This window comes from Leptopilina heterotoma, unplaced genomic scaffold (assembly GCF_015476425.1).
Source record: "Leptopilina heterotoma isolate Lh14 unplaced genomic scaffold, ASM1547642v1 Lhet_188, whole genome shotgun sequence".
Lineage (NCBI taxonomy): Eukaryota > Metazoa > Arthropoda > Insecta > Hymenoptera > Figitidae > Leptopilina > Leptopilina heterotoma.
This window is the reverse complement of record NW_025110907.1, coordinates 792,302-810,091: the sequence shown is the minus strand read 5'-3', so window position 1 is coordinate 810,091 and position 17,790 is coordinate 792,302. Positions and strand designations below refer to the sequence as shown.

General features: G+C 24.6%; 2 protein-coding genes across 2 annotated transcripts; both read left to right on the top strand.

Moving 5' to 3' along the window:
• The first annotated feature begins 1,274 nt into the window (after positions 1 to 1,274).
• Positions 1,275 to 6,573, top strand: LOC122500514 (sorbitol dehydrogenase-like). The gene is made up of 8 exons (XM_043609470.1): positions 1,275 to 1,424; positions 1,985 to 2,018; positions 2,680 to 2,840; positions 3,053 to 3,216; positions 5,339 to 5,523; positions 5,713 to 5,891; positions 6,055 to 6,176; positions 6,289 to 6,573. The coding sequence occupies exons 1-8, from the start codon at positions 1,371 to 1,373 to the stop codon at positions 6,437 to 6,439; spliced, it is 1,050 nt and encodes a 349-aa protein (XP_043465405.1). The 5' UTR covers positions 1,275 to 1,370; the 3' UTR covers positions 6,440 to 6,573.
• A 109-nt stretch (positions 6,574 to 6,682) lies between these two features.
• LOC122500515 (FAM172 family protein homolog CG10038) lies at positions 6,683 to 17,303 on the top strand. Its single transcript, XM_043609472.1, has 8 exons — positions 6,683 to 6,823; positions 6,896 to 7,093; positions 7,277 to 7,352; positions 9,662 to 9,777; positions 9,875 to 10,204; positions 10,323 to 10,442; positions 10,763 to 10,864; positions 16,757 to 17,303. Exons 2-8 carry the CDS (start codon positions 7,034 to 7,036, stop codon positions 16,943 to 16,945), a joined length of 993 nt encoding a protein of 330 aa, XP_043465407.1. The 5' UTR covers positions 6,683 to 6,823; positions 6,896 to 7,033; the 3' UTR covers positions 16,946 to 17,303.
• Positions 17,304 to 17,790: the final 487 nt, after the last annotated feature.

Below are 17,790 nucleotides of genomic sequence, written 5' to 3'. Positions count from 1 at the left end.
TTTTCGACTTTTTTTTCCAAATATTGCAACAAAATACCACAATTTTTGGTATAAAATTGCAAATTATTTCGATTTTTCTAGGTGTGAAAAATTACTAATAGACAAAAATCATTTAAACATTATTTTTGAATAATTTTTCTAATTCAATTTTCGAGATATACAATTAAAATAGATTTGGAATAATTGAAATTTTGTAAAATCCAAATTGAAAATAATTGATTTTTTTGCAAGTATTATTATTAAAATTTTTGAAAATCAACTTTTGAAGAAATTTAATTTTGCAAATTTTGTGAAAATAATTGAATTCTCGAATAAAAATTTAATGAAAAATGATCAAGTGTAAATTTATGAGTAAAAATTAAAATTAATGAAAACTTGGTTCTAAAAACTAATATTAAATTCTTTATTTTTAAAAGTAATTCTTAGAATTTTTTTTTTATTATAAATTTTTAAAATTAAATTATTTTCAATATTATAATTATTTCAAAAATATAATTCCGAAAATCTAAAGACATATAGGTACAAAAAATAATACAAATTTTAAAATTTTTCAGAATTATTTTTAACATTTTGGAGAAAACAATCATTGTGGAAATTTTTAATTTAAATTCTTCAAAAAATTACTTTGTTTTTTTTTTTTAAATTATACGAAAAATTTTAAATTCTTTTAAGAACTTCAGTTATTTTCGAAAAATTGCATTAGAATATTTTTAAAAAACTAATTCTTAGAATTGTTTTATCATAATTTTTTAAGATTCACTTATCTTCGAACAAGGAAAATTCAATTTTTTTTTTAAATTTACTTCTTTAGATTCTTATTAAAATTTCGGAAAAATTATGTTTAAATATTTATAATTAAAATTCTTGAAAAATTTGATTATTTTACATTTTTTAAAAATTCAATTATTTTAAAAAGATTTTGTTAAAATTCAAAATTATTTTTAAACGATTTTACCAAAATCAAGTTCAAAGTTATCACAAAACGTAATAATTCATTAAAGGGATAAATTACTATTATTTCAAGAAATTAAGAAAACTTTTCGATACTTTGCAAGCACCTTTCGTTTATAATCACTATTTTCTAAAAAGATTTCCAAAAAGAATAAATTTTTACAAGAATTAAAATTTTTAGGATAATTTTTCAAAATTAAAAATAAGGATTTAAATTAAATATATTATTAAAAATATTATATTAAAAAAATAATAAATGAAATTGCTCCAAATTCTGGAGGGGAAAAAAGCAGTAGGAATATTGTGCTTGCGCACTCGCTTATAAATTGCTTGTGCCAAGAAAATTCGATTCAGTTTAGTTCCCGCAGTGCTGTTCAAAATACATAGGCTCTAGTCGACTAAATAGAAACTGGTGAACGATGGCGAAAAACAATCTCACGGCAATTCTTTACGGAATTAATGACATTCGATTGGTTAGTAGAAAATATTTTTCTCCTTTAAATTATTATAGAAACATGGACAAAATTTTTTGAAAATTTATAGAAATTTTTCATCTAACCTTGAGTTTGACAGTAATTGTATAGTTTAGATGAGGGATTATTGATCATGAGACACGTGTTTGTAATAACGTAATATAAAAACAACCCTCTTCCGGATTTTCAATTTAATAATAATTTTAATAATTTTTTTTAAACATATTTCACAAATATAGTTAAATTAATAAAATGAACGATCACTCCAAGTAAATATTTTACTAATTAATTATTTTTGGTATATTATTTAATTAGAAATAAACTAAATAGAAATTATTCAACTGGAAATTACTTAATTATAGAAATTATTTAATTGGGAATTATTTAACTAGAAATTGTTTATTGAATATAAAAATCGAATTTTAGTACAATTAAATTTATTTTACACTTGTACTAAAATTAGATTTTTATTTATTCAATAAGGAAAAAAATTTGTATGTTTTTCGAGATGGCGGTACTTTTTAATTTTTTATTAAGATTGCAATTTTTTTTTATTACAGGAACAAACACCAATTGAAGAACCAAATGAAGGCGGTGAGTCTATAAAATACAAAGCATCGTTGTATGCACTTATTTGTTTAAGCTTATGCAATATTTGTTGACCTTCATTCAAGTGCCAGCGATAATTGTGCAAATTTAAAAACAATTCCATTTTCATTTTCATAATGTTCCATAATTTAATTAGAATTAATACAAATAAAAAGAAGGAATTTCTATATTGCTGAAGTCGAAATAAAAATACAAAAAGAAAAAGGGCACAAAAAAGTGCAAAGTATTTAAAAGTAACTGGAAAATTTCTCCTTTATTAGAAATAAATTGATTTTATTGAATTTTCATTATGATTTTCTAAAGTGATTGAAAGGAGGTCAAATGAAAGTATAGTTGTAAATGAATGAATAAATAAAAAAGTACTTTTAATTCTTTTTTTTTATAATTTTATCTAAGTTGTGATATAAGAAGTATCACATTGTTATCTATTTTCTTCTTTAGTAAACAACTAAAAGAAAAAAGTTGATGTTTGCTAATAATTATCTCTTAACGATTTCACTGAATTAGCTAAGTATTAAAAGATAGTGAATTGGAAATTTTAATTTAAATAAAAATACTAAAAATTTAGTTAAAGTTTCTAATCAGTTTTTAAGCAATTTATTAATTAAACTTTTGCAATTTTCAAAATATAAAATATTTTTTTCAGAGGTTCTCCTCGAGATGAGCTGCGTTGGAATTTGTGGATCTGATGTTCATTATTTAGTGGCAGGACGAATTGGCGATTTTATTGTGAAAGAGCCGATGATTATAGGTCATGAAGCTTCTGGGACTGTTGTTAAACTTGGAAAAAATGTGACGAACCTTAAGGTACGAAATCGTTTTTATATTATACAGAAAAAATTAAGATTTAAATTTAAATTAAGATCTTTTACGAAATTTTGGCTTTTGTCTAGCGTTCTTGGACGTAAAATTCGCAGGACTGTGTTATTATAGATGAAAACTTGTTCATTATAGAAAAGAATATAATTTTGAAATTTAAAACAAATGGTAGCTAATTATTTAAATTGATTATTGCATAGGTTGGGGATAGAGTCGCTATTGAACCAGGAGTTTCATGCAGAATGTGCTCGTTCTGTAAGGAAGGACGCTATAATTTATGTCCTGATATGATATTTTGTGCTACGCCACCAGTTCATGGAAATCTTCGAAAATACTATAAACACGCTGCCGACTTTTGTTTCAAGTATTAATTATTAATTTATTTTATTTCTCTTTCCCAGGGAGAACTTCGAATATTTTTTTTTTGTCTCAATTCCATAAATAGTAGATTTTGAAAATATTGGAATTTCATTGAAGAATTTCATTGTTTGTGAAATGTAATTGATTTCTTGCAAAAAATATTTGAAAATAATTACATTTTTTTTTGAGGAATTCATTTAAAATTGTGTTAAAAATAATTTAAATCCTGTGAAGAATTTTATTATTTAAGAAAATAATTGAAATTGTACAAAGAATTTTATTCTTTTAAAATATTTAAATATTTTAAATATAGAATTCTAATAAAATTCTAAAAAGAATTCAATTATTTTCAGAAAGATAAATAAAATTCTCAAAAAAATTTAATTATTTTGAAATGAATTTTAATGGAATTTGTTTTAAAAAATTCAATTTTTCGATAAATAATAATATTCTTCTCAGAAATTCAATTATTTTGAAAAATTATAATAAAATCATCAAAAGAATTGAATTATTTTCAGAAAGTTTAATAAAATTCTCCAAAGAATTCAATTATTTCCATATATTATAATAAAATTCTTCTAAAAAATTAAATAATTTCCACAAATCCACAAATTATTTTTATTACAATTTTATGTAAATTCTTCGAAAAATGTTATTTATTTCAAAAATTTTATTAAAACTCTTCGAAAGAAATAAATGAACAATTATCAATTATTTTTAATAATTTTTGCAAAAGTTTCTATAGAGAATTTTTAAATTCAATTGTTTACAAATCAATTTTACGAAACTTTGATAGTTCAGAAATTCTTCAATTAAATATTTAAAAAATAAAAGATGGAAATAATTTTAGAAAAAATTCAATTAAACTTTTTCAAAATATAATTATTTATAAAAAATTCATGAAATAATACTTTTAATATTTAATTATTAGGATCTAAAATTTTAACTGAAATTCATTTTTAAAACAGTTTTTATTAGAAAATTCTACGAGAACTCAATAATTAAAATGCAAAAATGTAAAAATTATTGAATAAATAAGTGTTTCTCCAAATCCAATTCTCATAAAGAATTTTATTAACAAATTTTTAAATAATTGAATTTTTTCGACGAATTTAGATAGAATTCTCAAGAATAATTACATATTTTGAGGAATTCGTTTAAAATTGTATTAAAAATAATTGAAATTCTATGATGAATTTTATTATTCATGAAAATAATTGAATCTCTGTAAAAAAATTTATTATTTATGAAAATAATTTAATTTTGGAGAAGAATTTGATTATTTTTAAAGATAATTGAAATTGTACAAAGAATTTTATTCTTTTTTTTAAATAATCCAATTAATGTGAAAAATTGTATTATACTTATAAAAATAATTGAATTCTTGCGAAGGACTTTATTACATTTCTTTTAAATAATTGAAATCCTGTGAAGAATTTTATTAATTTTTGAAAATAATTGAATTCTTGCAACGAATTTTATTAAATTTTTTTTTAAATAATTGAATTCTTTTGAGAAATTTTATTAAAATAGTAGATTTTGAAAATATTGGAATTTCAGCGATGAATTTAATTATTTGTGAAATGTAATTGAATTCTTGTAAAAAAATGTTTGAAAATAATTACATATTTTGAGGAATTTATTTAAAATTGTATTCAAAATAATTTAAATCCTAGGAAAAATTTTATTATTTATGATAACAATTAAATTCTTACAACGAATTTTATTCTTTTTTTTTTTTAAATAATTCAATTAATGTGAAAAATTGTAATAATAAAAATAATAATATTCTTAAAAGTTATTGAATTTAAAAAGGTTTAAATTTGAATTTTTTAAAAATCTTAACTCCTATATGGAAGAATAACAATGATTAAATATTTATTTATAAAAGAAGTTATTGATGTTTTCGAATAATTTTACTTTTGAAGAAATTTTTAAATAAATGTAATAGAACATTTTTTTGAGTATCCAATAATTTTTAGAGTAAATCTTATTTTTTTTTTGGTCAGGGAAAAAGTCAAAATCAACCAGGAAAAAGTCTGCGGGAATTTGGGAAAAGTCAGAAAAAAACAAAATTAATTTTTTGTCGCAACCCTGTAAAAGTGTAATTCAATTTTTGTTTTCAGACTACCAGATCATATGAGTATGGAAGAAGGAGCTCTTTTAGAACCCTTGTCATGTGGAGTTCATGCATGTAAACGTGCCAATGTTGGAATTGGATCAAAAGTTTTAATTTTAGGAGCAGGTCCCATTGGTCTTGTTACTTTACTTGTTGCCAAAGCCATGGGAGCTAGTAAAATTGTCATTACTGGTAAATACTATTAAAATAAAAAATTTTAAGAATTTTAAAATATTTAAAAATTTTAAGAATTTTTAGATATTTAAGATATTTAAAAATTTTAAGAATTTTAAGATATTTAAGATATTTAAAAATTTGAAGAATTTTAAGATTCTTTGTTAGTAGATCTTATACTCTAGTTACTTTAAAAAATCCTTTCAGATCTTGTGCAGGAAAGATTGGATATGGCAAAACGATTAGGAGCAGATGCAACAATGTTAATAAGAAAAGATGCAACGGAGAAGGATAATATTAAGAAAGTCTACGAATTATTTGACGATCAACCTGATAAAACTATCGATGCATCCGGTGCTCAATCGTCTATTCGTTTGGCAATTTTGGTAACTACTTCACTAATTTTTTTTCAATTTGCTTTCACTTCGCTTCTTTTTTTATCAACGAAACATCAACAATGAATTTTAATTGTTAAAAAAAAGCCCAAATGAAAGCAACTTGACGAACAATTTATTTTAAGTACATTTTAGTAACTTTTCCTCTCCCAAGGCTACCAAATCCGGTGGTGTAGCAGTTTTAGTCGGAATGGGTGCACCTGAGGTTCAGATTCCACTTATTGATGCACTAGTTCGAGAAGTGGATATTAGAGGCATCTTTCGATATGCTAATGAGTAAGAAAACTTGCTATTCTTTAGAAAAATTTTAAGGGAACTTTAAAGTGAACTTTTTTCAATTGAAAAATGAAAAATTCAGTCTTGAAATAACTTAACATTCGTGTTACAGCTATAAGGACGCTTTAGACCTCGTGGCATCGGGAAAGATAAACGTAAAGCCGTTAATCACCCACAATTTTAAAATTGAAGAAACGAAAAAAGCTTTCGAAGCTGCTATGACTCCAGAATGTAAAGCCATCAAAGTAATGATACACTGCTAATATTTTTCCTTCCTCTGTTATGAATAAAAATTATATATGTGATAAAAAAAAGTCCCTATGGTTCAGAACCCTTTTTAAGTGTAAATGAAAATTAAATATTTTATACAAATAAAGATTGTTTTAAACAAAAATAATTTCAGTACTTTTTCATCAAAATACAATACCAAATTTGTTCCTTCCTGTTTTGAAATAACCGCCAATTAAGATACAGTGCATGTGTTTTCTTCTGAAGAACGTGTCGCACTTATATGTAACCATAGAAACATATGAGTGGGACAAGTTCAGACACGTTCAAGATATCGATGATACGCAAACTGTAGTCAATTTTAAGAGAGTTACCTTTTACAAGTAAACTGATTAACGGCAAGACTCCTATTTTGTTTGGTTTGCATAAAGTTTTTTGTTATATTTTTAAATTATATTAACAAAACGATGGTAAATTTTATTATTTTTCAGATAGTGAAACTGTAATTTTTGGTTGGAACGTAAAAATACACGGCAGTTTTAACGTTGTATTTATTGATGTCGGTGAAGCTTTGTTTCCCCTCTATATATACACAAGAAAAATACGTTATCTCTAATAAAATATTATAAATGCCATTAGTATTCATAAGAAAGTTTTTTCTCTTTGGAATTTCTCTATTCTCGTTCAGGGTGAGTGTTAAAATATGTCATTGTATTTTTTCTTCTATTTCATTTAGAGATAAAAGATAAGTGTCAGATTTTTAGGTTATGATATCGTTTATGCGCGGTCTCTTTTGTATATCAACAAAAATTGAAAGGCATTAAAGTATGTAAACAAATCAAAACTTATTGTGTATACTTTTTTTTCTATAGTGTACGACTAGAAGAATAATGGCAAATCCAGAATTTCCGAAAACATTAGAAGGTTTTGGCTACGGATTTAATGAAAGTGAGTATTTACTATTTACTATTAATAATATTTAAAGTTGAGGGCAAATGAGTTTTCATATCTTTAATTGATTCCTTACATTAGGAATTTTTCTTACATTAGTACAGGCATCAAAGTACCTTTTTTCCTCAAAAAAGGTGAAAAGGAGAAATTTTATCCTCAAAAAAGGGATAAGAATTTATTTGTTTATACAACTTGCAATAATTAAAACTAAAATAATTAAAACATTCAAATTTAAATCTTTTTGAAATTCAACAATTTATAAGAATATTATTAAAAAAACATGAAGAAAGTGATCACTCCGAGTCTTCGACTTGAAGTGATCACTTTCTTTATGTTTTATAATAATTAAAGATGACCGAGTGATAAATATAATTATTTTCTACTAAAAAATATTTTTACTCTAACTTCTACAAAATTATTTTCATCATTTCAATTCAATTATTATTTTCTAGAATTTAAAACTAAAATTCTTCTTTAAATCAATCATTTACAATAATTAAAAAAAAATCTGAGGATTTTCAAATGTATATTTGTTTACAATTCAATTTTACGAAATTTCATCGATTATTCGGAAATTCTTCAATTAAATATTTAGAAAATAAAAACTTGGAATAATTTCAATTAAACTTTTTGAAAAAAAATTAATTCTACAGAATTGTTAGTTAAAAATATGAAAAATTCAGATTTTCAAAGATTTCAATTTGAAACTTTTTCAAAATTCAATTATTTCTAAAAAATTAATCACGTTTAATAATCAATTTCAATTTAAAATTATAACTGAAATTCATTGATTTAAAATCAATTTTTAATTGAAAATTCTACAAAAATTCAATTATTTAAATAGAAAATTAAATAATTTATTGAATAATTTAATGTTTTTAAAATGGAATTCGTATAAATAGAGCTTTATCGAAATTTTTTTGAAATAATTGAATTGTAAATAATTATTTTTAGAAAAATTTTATGAAATTTCTATTCTAATTTCTAGATAATTGAATTCCTGGGAAAATTTTATTATTTATGAAAATAATTGAATTATTGCGAAGATATTTATAAAAAAAAATTTATAAATAATAGAATTGTTGTGAAATTATTTTATTATTTATGAAAATAATTAAACGTTTGCGTAGAATTGTAATAAAATTTTTTTTTAAATAATTGAAATCTTTTGGAAAATTTTATTAAAATTGTAGATATTGAATATCATTGAATTTAGGAAAATTTTTGCAAATAATTTAAATGTTGCCAAGAATTATTTTTGAAAATAATTGAATTTCGAAGGAGAATTTTATTATTTGTAAGGATAATTGAAATTTTTATGAGAATTTCTTTTTGAATATAATTGAATTTCTACTAAGAATTTTATTACTTTTGAAAATAATTGAATTTTTGCAATTTGCAACTTCTGCAAAATTCAAATTTTTTTAAGTGTTTTTAACTAAAATTCCTCGTTAATTTCTTTATTTCTAATAATTAATTAAATATACACATTAAAAAATTTAACTTATTTTAGAATAATTTAAATTTTGAAAATTTTTGCAATTTCCAATAAAATTCTTTCAAAATTAAAATTTTATAAAATTTGAAATTAAAATCTTTTCCAAGTTCATCTGTTTATGAAAATTGTAAACGAAACTATTTTAAAATTGAATTAATTTTGAAATGTATAAATAAAATTTTATTTATTATTCATTAAATAATTTCTAAGTTATAATTTTATGATAGTTCTTCAAGAATTAAGTTATTTAAAAAGAAATTATTGTCAGAAATGGAAAAAATTGAAGGTTTTGTATTAGAATTTTTGTTTTTTTTTTTTTAGAAAAAACTATTAATAATAATATTTAAATTAGTTGAATGTTAATTAGTTTTCTGAAGGTCTGCATTCTGTTGAATGAACCACCTTATGATTTATGAAATTCTTTACGTTGTATTATTTAAATCATTAACGTAAAACACATTTATATTATGTTGTGGTGTTAATAATCTAAATAAAAAATAAAACGCACTGAATTCTATAACATTGAGTCTAAATTTTATGATTACACTTTGAAAAAGATTTCAAAAAAAGAAAAACTTGTTTATTTTTTATTAGAAAAAGGTGAAAAAGGGGACAAGTCAGCAAAAAAAAGGGAAAAAGGTGATAAAATTGAAATAAGGGGACAAAAGGGGACCAATTGTGATGCCTGCATTAGGAATAATTTTAGGAGTTGTAAAATATTGTAATTTCATTGAAAATTTCTTTGTATTTTTCTGTCATAATAAGATTTTGAGTTTTAAAAAAAATTGAAACATATTTTCATTTACAGATGGTAAACTTCGAAAATTAGATCCAGAAACAGGTGATTTAACCAACGAACCATTTGAATTTAACGTTTCTGATGATTCAGATTACAATCAAAAACATTATGAGGCTCTAGGTGAAGTACGTACTTTTCGATTATTAAATACAATTGTATTTATTTAATTTTTATGTATTTTTTAAATTTCTTTTACAATTATGAATATTTTATTTATTTAAGGTTATCAATCATTATGTGTATGGCCTTTTGGAGAAAGAAGGATTAAAGAGGTTGCCAGTACCAAGAAACAGTAACGATCCTGAAGAATTGAGGACATTTATCTTTGCAAGTGATGATTATGTAGAAAATGAGAAATTAATAGTTTTAATTCATGGCAGTGGCGTTGTAAGAGCTGGACAATGGGCTAGACGTTTAATTATTAATGATAATCTCAATTCGGGAACACAAATACCTTATGTAAAGAGAGCCAGAGAATTAGGATATGCAGTGATTGTCTTGAACACTAATGACAATCATAGACTAGTGAAGGGAAAGCAGAAAGAAATTAAAGTAATTTCCTTAATTTTTTTTGTTATTTACTTGACTGTTAAATAAATATCATAAATTCACAGCTTAATTTGTTAAATTTTTGCAGTGAATTTTTTCAAAATCTACTTTTTAATTTCAGGACAGCGAAGATCCGGAGAAACATATGGAAACTGCTTGGAATGACTACATTAAAACTTCTAATGTTAAACACATTGCGATTATTGCTCACAGTTATGGAGGTGTTTGCACCGTCGACTTTGTGAGTTCAATAAGTTTTGATAAATGGGATTATTTAATAAATAATATTCTTAAAAGTTATTGAATTTCAAAAAGGTTTAAATTTGAATTTTTTTAAAATCTTAATTCCTATGGAAAAGTAATAATTAAATATTTATTTATGTAAGAAGTTATTGATGTTTTCGAATAATTTTACTTTTGAAGAAATTTGTAAATAAATGTAATGGAACATTTTTGTTTTTTGAGTATTTAATAATTTCGCCAGAATAGTAACATATCTTCAGTATAATTTACTTTTTTGTCATATGAGTAAATAACGAAATATTGTTTAATTATTTCCAGGGTATACAGAATCCAGAAGAAGTGATAAACAAGGTTTTTGCTATTGGCTTCACTGACTCGGTTCATGCTATGCCTTCGAAAGGAGTCGATCACTTAATTAAGGTAAAGCTATTATTCTTATATTCTTTTCGGGTTTTTTTGTTACTTGCTTCAAAGATTTATTTTTAAATATAATTCCCATAGTTCCCACCAGGTGACCGAATTCTTGTTTTTTTTTTTTTGTCTTTTGAGTACGCTGAGTTAATACAAACAGTGAAGAAAGAACTTTCCGAAGAGTTAGTACAAACACTGAAGAAAGAGCTTTCCAACTTGTTTAGACATTAAACCTTCTTTCTTCTTCAAAAAAGTGTTTGTCAATTGCTCGCTATTATTTTTGCCGGAAATTAAATATATAAACGTGTGTGACTAGTTGTCTTAAAATGTCAAAGATAATCATTCGATTCGCGATGGAAGACCTTTTGTTATATCGCCAGACGGATTTGCCTCCCTTACATACTTAAACGCCAAGTCGAATGTAGTAATTGATGGGGGTTCGCTAGAGCGATTTGTCCATCTGTGGCATTGTCCTTTCTCAAATGACACAGCGTGACTTCTCTTATTAGCTGTCTACATTACCAAGTGGCACTTTACCACCTCGGGCACTCCTCCATGTGGCGCATTAATGATTATTTTTTTCCCGATTTATTTCCAAATCTAGATAGAAAATATACTTTAGAACTGAAGAAAATTAGAATTCATTTGGGATGATGATAGTAGAGTATCAGAATCAAAATTATTTGCTATTTAAAAATTAAAAGAATGTTTAAAAGAAGTTTTAGCAAATTTCTAGGACAAGTACTTGATAGTTTTTGAACCTATTCGTTTGTAAAAAGATTTAAAGCATCTGCTGGTATTGTTTGTGATACAATAAAGCCGCGTGACTTCTTCTATTAGCCACTTGAGCATTTAAGAGGTGATCCATGATATTTGACTATATGACAAGCAAAGTCAATAAATACCTTGGAGAGGTCTTTTTTTTTAAAAAAAAAGAGAACTCGATCCAGGCGGGTAATTATCGAATGTCAGTGGCTCATCATTCCGCGTCATCGAAGTTGTATTTAGGGAGACAGTTTTTCTCTCAAGGGAAATTAGTGCGTGCAGAAATATTCTTTTTACGATAGTTTCATCCATAAAAGCAACCGTATATATATATATTTCACTGCAATGAAAGAAAGATTGGAAAGTATGTATGCTGCTCTTTTACACAAAAATTGCGCGCAAAAAAAAAAAGTTGTGCTCTACTCGTTATTGATTTTCCTTTGAGGCAAATGGATATGTCGTTCTGAATAGGACTTTTTTTTCGACAAATGTTACTACTGATCAAGAGTTTTCGTCTGATGGAATTTCAAAAAAGAAAAAATATGACGCATATTAAAATGTAGAGGTTTTTTATATTGCAAGAATTTTTTTTAGATATTTTGTTACCTGTAGAGTATTTCTATACTGATATTTTTTGTTCCCGTTTTTACAATGATTCGCAAAAGAATTCAATTATTTTTTAAAAAAATTGATAAAATTCATTCAAAATTCAATTATTTAAAAAAAATAAAATATCTTTCTTTAGTCAAAGAAGAAAAAAGTTTTGTTCTTTCTTCAGTAAAAGAAGAAAGAAATTTTCTTCTTTCTTCAGTAAAAGAACGGACTTTACGGACCTTTTTTAAATAAACTAACTTTTACGGACTTTAAACAAATTTACGGACCTAGTTCTCGAGCCCTGTATAAGAGAATAGAGTGAAGAAAAGTGCGGAATATCAAGGGATGAATGTCGTGCTTTGACAATAGCCGTTACTCTCCTCTCGACTTCGGGTTTGAGTGAAGTAGCTGCTGAGAGAAGTGGCTATCTGGTGTAGTTTGCCAGGAACCTATATAACGCCCCTTGTATACCATCAACCTATTGCAGTGGGAGTCACTAATATCTAATGGGATCCTTCTTAGAGCACTGAATTGTCTACAACTTTTAACGTTGGGGTACTTAACTCCCAAGTCTAATCACAATTCTTTGGAATATTTCTTTTGCGCAGTTATTAAACACTCAACAGAAGTGGCCTTTTTATTTTTATTCCAATAGAACTTGTCTGAACAATTCTGAACAACGAAAATACATCATATCTTTGAATTTTGCCAATCTCAAATCAATTTTTCGCAAGTGTCGTGTAAAAAGGGTTCTACAGAAGAGAATCATCGATTCTAAGCTACTTGGTTTTCTAAGAAGTAATTTCCGTATTGATATTAGTTGAATCTAAACATATATTTTCTAGTAAAGAACTAAATGATCTACTAAACGAATTGAAAGTTATGATTAGGCCATAATCGTCTAAATGAAGTTTACCTAAAACCTAAAAATTATGATTAACCAACTTCAATTAATAGTTAATCACAATACTCAAAGCTTTTTCTGATTAGCAAATCACCATCTTTTCAAATGTTTAATTTTCAAAGTAAATGCAATTGTTAGATTGAATACATATTAGGTGACTGCTATATATAAAGTTTTGCTTCTGTGAATTGAGTTCGAGTCGATAATTACATTATTGGAGGTAGTCGGTAATTAATTAAAGTGCTACCATCTGTAAATAGAGAAATGCCGGGACTATTCGGTTGTTCGTAACTTGGCTAGTTCGCGTGTAAATATAATCGGCGTATATCTCTTGGGACTTGCGAACGATAATCACAGAAATTTGTTAGATGCTAGATTTCCTTGTTTGATCAAGAGTATTTGTGCGCGAATTGATGTATGTACTTCTAGCGTTCAGGTATATTAGAGAGGTTCGGGAGTTACAATAACCCATCATCATCGTCATCATCATCTCACTCGCACTTAGACAAAAGGAGAATAATGTAATCAACGGACACAAACGTTTGTTTAGCTAACGCTGCCCGTTTCGAGTCAATATCAGACAAATTTGATGCGTTCACTGTGTATAGTTTTGCAAAGTGGCAGCATTTTAGGTTAATCGACTTATATCGAGAATTAAAAATTTAATTTGATTTCAATATTTTGATAAAGACGAAACTTTAAAAATGAAAAATAGATAAATATTATATTAGGACAGGGTTGCCACAGAAAATTAATTTTGTTTTTCCCTGACATTCCCCTGATTCCCAGACATTTTCCTGATTGATTTTGACTCTTTCCCTGACCCAAAAGAATATTCTGATTTACTCTAAAAATTATTATACACTCAAAAAAATGCTCTATTACATTTATAAACAAATTTCTTTAAAAGTAAAATTATTCGAAAACATCAATAACTTCTTTTTTAAATAAATATTTAATCATTATTATTTTTCCATAGGAATTAAGATTTTTAAAAAATTCAAATTTAAACCTTTTGAATAAAATAAAAATAAAAAAAAAATAAAATAAAAATTTGTTGTAAAACTTCAATTATTTTCTTAAATAATAAAATTCTTCACAGGATTTCAATTATTTTTAATACAATTTTAAATGAATTCCTCGAAAAATGCAATTATTTTCAAACATTTTTTGCAAGAATTCAATTACATTTCACAAACAATGAAATTCTTCGCTGAAATTCCAGTATTTTTAAAATCTACTATTTTAATAAAATTTCTCAAAAGAATTCAATTATTTAAAAAAAATGTAATAAAATTCGTTTCAAGAATTAAATTATTTTCATAAATTAATAAAATTCTTCACAGGATTCTCAAGATTCTCCGAAAATATTTAAAATAGAATTCTAATAAAATTCTAAAAAGAATTTAATTATTTTCAGAAAGATAAATAAAATTCTCAAAAAATTGAATTATTTTCAAAAATGCTAAAATGTTTCTCAAGAATTTAATTATTTTGAAATGAATTTTAATGGAATTTGTTTTAAAAAATTCAATTTTTCGATAAATAATAATATTCTTTTCAGAAATTCAATTATTTTGAAAAATTATAATAAAATCATCAAAAGAATTGAATTATTTTCAGAAAGTTTAATAAAATTCTCCAAAGAATTCAATTATTTCCATATATAATAAAATTCTTCTCAAAAATTAAATAATTTCTACAAATGCTAAATTTTTTCGCAAGAATACAATTATTTTGAAATGAATTTTAATAGAATTTCTGTAAATATCCAATTTTTTTCATAAATAATAAAATTCTTCTCAAGAATTGAATTATTTTCAGAAATAATATAATTTTTCCCAAGAATTTAACTTTTCAAAATAGAATTTAAATAAAATTTCTTGAAAGAATTTAGGTATTTTATACATTTCAAAAAATTCAATTTTTCCTATAAATAATAAAATTCTTTTTAGGAATTCAATTATTTTCATAAAAATTAAAATTCTTTACAGGATTTTCAATTATTTTTATTACAATTTTATGTAAATTCTTCGAAAAATGTTATTTATTTCAAAAATTTTATTAAAACTCTCCGAAAGAAATAAATGAATAATTATAAATTATGTTTAATAATTTTTGCAAAAGTTTCTAGAGAATTTTTAAATTCAATTGTTTACAAATCAATTCTACGAAACTTTGATAGTTCAGAAATTCTTCAATTAAATATTTAAAAAATAAAAGCTTGAAATAATTTCAGAAAAAATTCAATTAAACTTTCTCAAAATACAATTATTTCTAAAAAAAAATGCATGAAATAATGCTTTTAATATTCAATTATTATCTAAAATTGTAACTAAAATTCATGTTTAAAACAATCTAAATCCAATTCCAATTATTGAATTTCTCTAAAATTTTTAATTATGAAAATAATTGAATTTTGGAGAAGAATTTGATTATTTTTAAAGATAATTTAAATTGTGATGAGAATTTAAAAATTTTTTTGAACATAATTGAATTTCTGCAAACATTTCTAACTTCTCTAAAATTTAATTTCTTAAGTGTTTTTAACTAAAATTCTTCTATAAATTGAGGACTTAATAATTTATTAAATGTGTATTAAAAAACTAAATAAAACTAATTACAAATTCTGCAATTTAAATTTTTTCCAGTACTTTAATAAAAAATCCCTGACCTCTGTCAACCGTGTAAAGAGCTAAAAGGGAAAAGTTAATTATTTAAGATTTGCTTGCAAGTTAATTTGAACTACCTACACTTTTTTTCCTTTTTTTTAATAAAATTTAATATTGGTAATAAATCCCATAATAACATAAAATCTTTCATGCTTTCTGAAATACAGAAGCTTTATGAACTTTGAAATATGTATTTTTGTCCACAAACGCTTTTAGTTCGTTTCTAGTAAAAGCTAGAAGACATTTTTCTTCCTTTTTTTTTAAATAAAATTTTGATATTGGTAATAAATCCGATAATCACATAAAATCTTTCATGCTTTCTGAAATACAGAAACAAATTTATGAACTTTTGAATATGTTATTAAATTTGTATTTTTTTAGTTCGTTTCTAGTGAAAGTTAGAAGACAACTGACGCCTATATGGCAACTCCAACTGAAGATCTCAGGCCCTATGCAACAAAAATAGATAAATTAAACATAATTTTCCATGGTTCTGGTTTTTTATTTGGTATATAATGGTATTTAAAATTGTTCGTTAAGGATAATTGGAAAATGGACTTCTAAGATTTAATAAGAGACGAAGGAGAGTAAAACAGGTGTGGTGGTTAAGGCTAAGTCAATTCTGCGGTTTGTGGTGAAAGGCGCACGTGCGCGAGAATAGTTTGAATAATGCGGAAGGATATTTATTTCGATATCGGAACAACCGGTATTATATTGTACGGATGTAGCGTCTTCTCTTTGCGGCTTTGTGGTTACAGGTGCTTAAAAATTGGACCCTATAATAATATTGAGAAGCCACTTAAGTTAAACAAGTTATATCACCGTTGACTCTCTTCATGCTAAATTAATTCCTTCAAAAATGACATTTCTAAACTGAAATTCCACTTTTTGTTTCTCTTTATACTATTTTATTTATTTTTTTTTTAATAAAAAATATATATAATTTGGTATATTTTTTTGTTGCAGATTGCTAAAAATTGGGTTTCTTCCGAAAAACCATTAGATACACCTGAACTTTCTCTAAGTGGAGATATTGTACGAGTATCGTCAGGACATAGTGTCCACGAAATGACATCGTCGTCTTGCATGGATTCTCTCTTCAATTATTTAACTGATCAATATAAACAAGCGACTAGTACAAAAGAAGAATTATAATTATTCACATATGATTCATATTATCCACTGATATGTGGGTAATACGATTTTTATACACTTTTAGACGATCAATTCTTTCTCCACTAATTTTAAATTATTCGCATATATTTTTTATTGTCTTCCATGAAACGAATGGAAGTCTCTTATTTCTTCCTATTTTTTTTTAATTTAAAATCTTTAGATGATAGATGTAAACCGAGAATTATTTTTCAACAATGTCTAGATAAATTAGGAACGAATTGTGTGGTTCATTTTTTTTTATATAAATATTTGCACTCTACTTGAGTAGATTAGTTGAATTCTAATGTAGCACATTTATATTTTTGAAAAATAAACTGTCACTAATAGATTTTATAAATTTTGTCTTTTATTTTTCCTTTTAATTTTTTTTTAATTAAAACATTCTGGCAGAAATCGTCAGATTAGACCGGGGACGATAGAAACTTCGATGGTGTTAGAGTGGGGATAACAACAGTAAAGGGTTATTGGATTGTTGTTTTTGAAACTATATATTTAATGAATTAATTTATTTACTAGTTTGTAATTTCATATAATTGTTTTCGTCATTAACGTGTCTACTTTATCAAGAAATCTGTCACACAGAAATGTTTGTTTTCTTGTGACGAAAAGCAGGCCAAGCATGCGTCTGTAATTCTGTTACTGTAATTGCATTACGAGCATTCCTCTCCAAACAATAAGCTACTAATACTAGAGAGATAATATCGCTATTACCCCGATTATCGTTCATTAATATTTCCCTTAAATGAAACCAAATAATCGACAGGTTTAGAGTGAAAACCTGTTAACTCGCAATTATGAAAATTTCCAGAAGCAAAAAACTTCTC

What these genes read in the sequence shown, in the direction of transcription:
- LOC122500514 (XM_043609470.1), top strand. Translation starts at nt 1,371, where the DNA reads ATGGCGAAAAACAATCTCACGGCAATTCTTTACGGAATTAATGACATT. An exon ending in GAATTAATGACATTCGATTG is followed by an intron (nt 1,425 to 1,984) that starts GTTAGTAGAAAA and finishes TTTTTATTACAG; the next exon opens with GAACAAACACCAATTGAAGA. An exon ending in TGAAGAACCAAATGAAGGCG is followed by an intron (nt 2,019 to 2,679) that starts GTGAGTCTATAA and finishes TATTTTTTTCAG; the next exon opens with AGGTTCTCCTCGAGATGAGC.
- LOC122500515 (XM_043609472.1), top strand. Translation starts at nt 7,034, where the DNA reads ATGCCATTAGTATTCATAAGAAAGTTTTTTCTCTTTGGAATTTCTCTA. An exon ending in GTGTTTGCACCGTCGACTTT is followed by an intron (nt 10,443 to 10,762) that starts GTGAGTTCAATA and finishes AATTATTTCCAG; the next exon opens with GGTATACAGAATCCAGAAGA. An exon ending in GAGTCGATCACTTAATTAAG is followed by an intron (nt 10,865 to 16,756) that starts GTAAAGCTATTA and finishes TTTTTGTTGCAG; the next exon opens with ATTGCTAAAAATTGGGTTTC.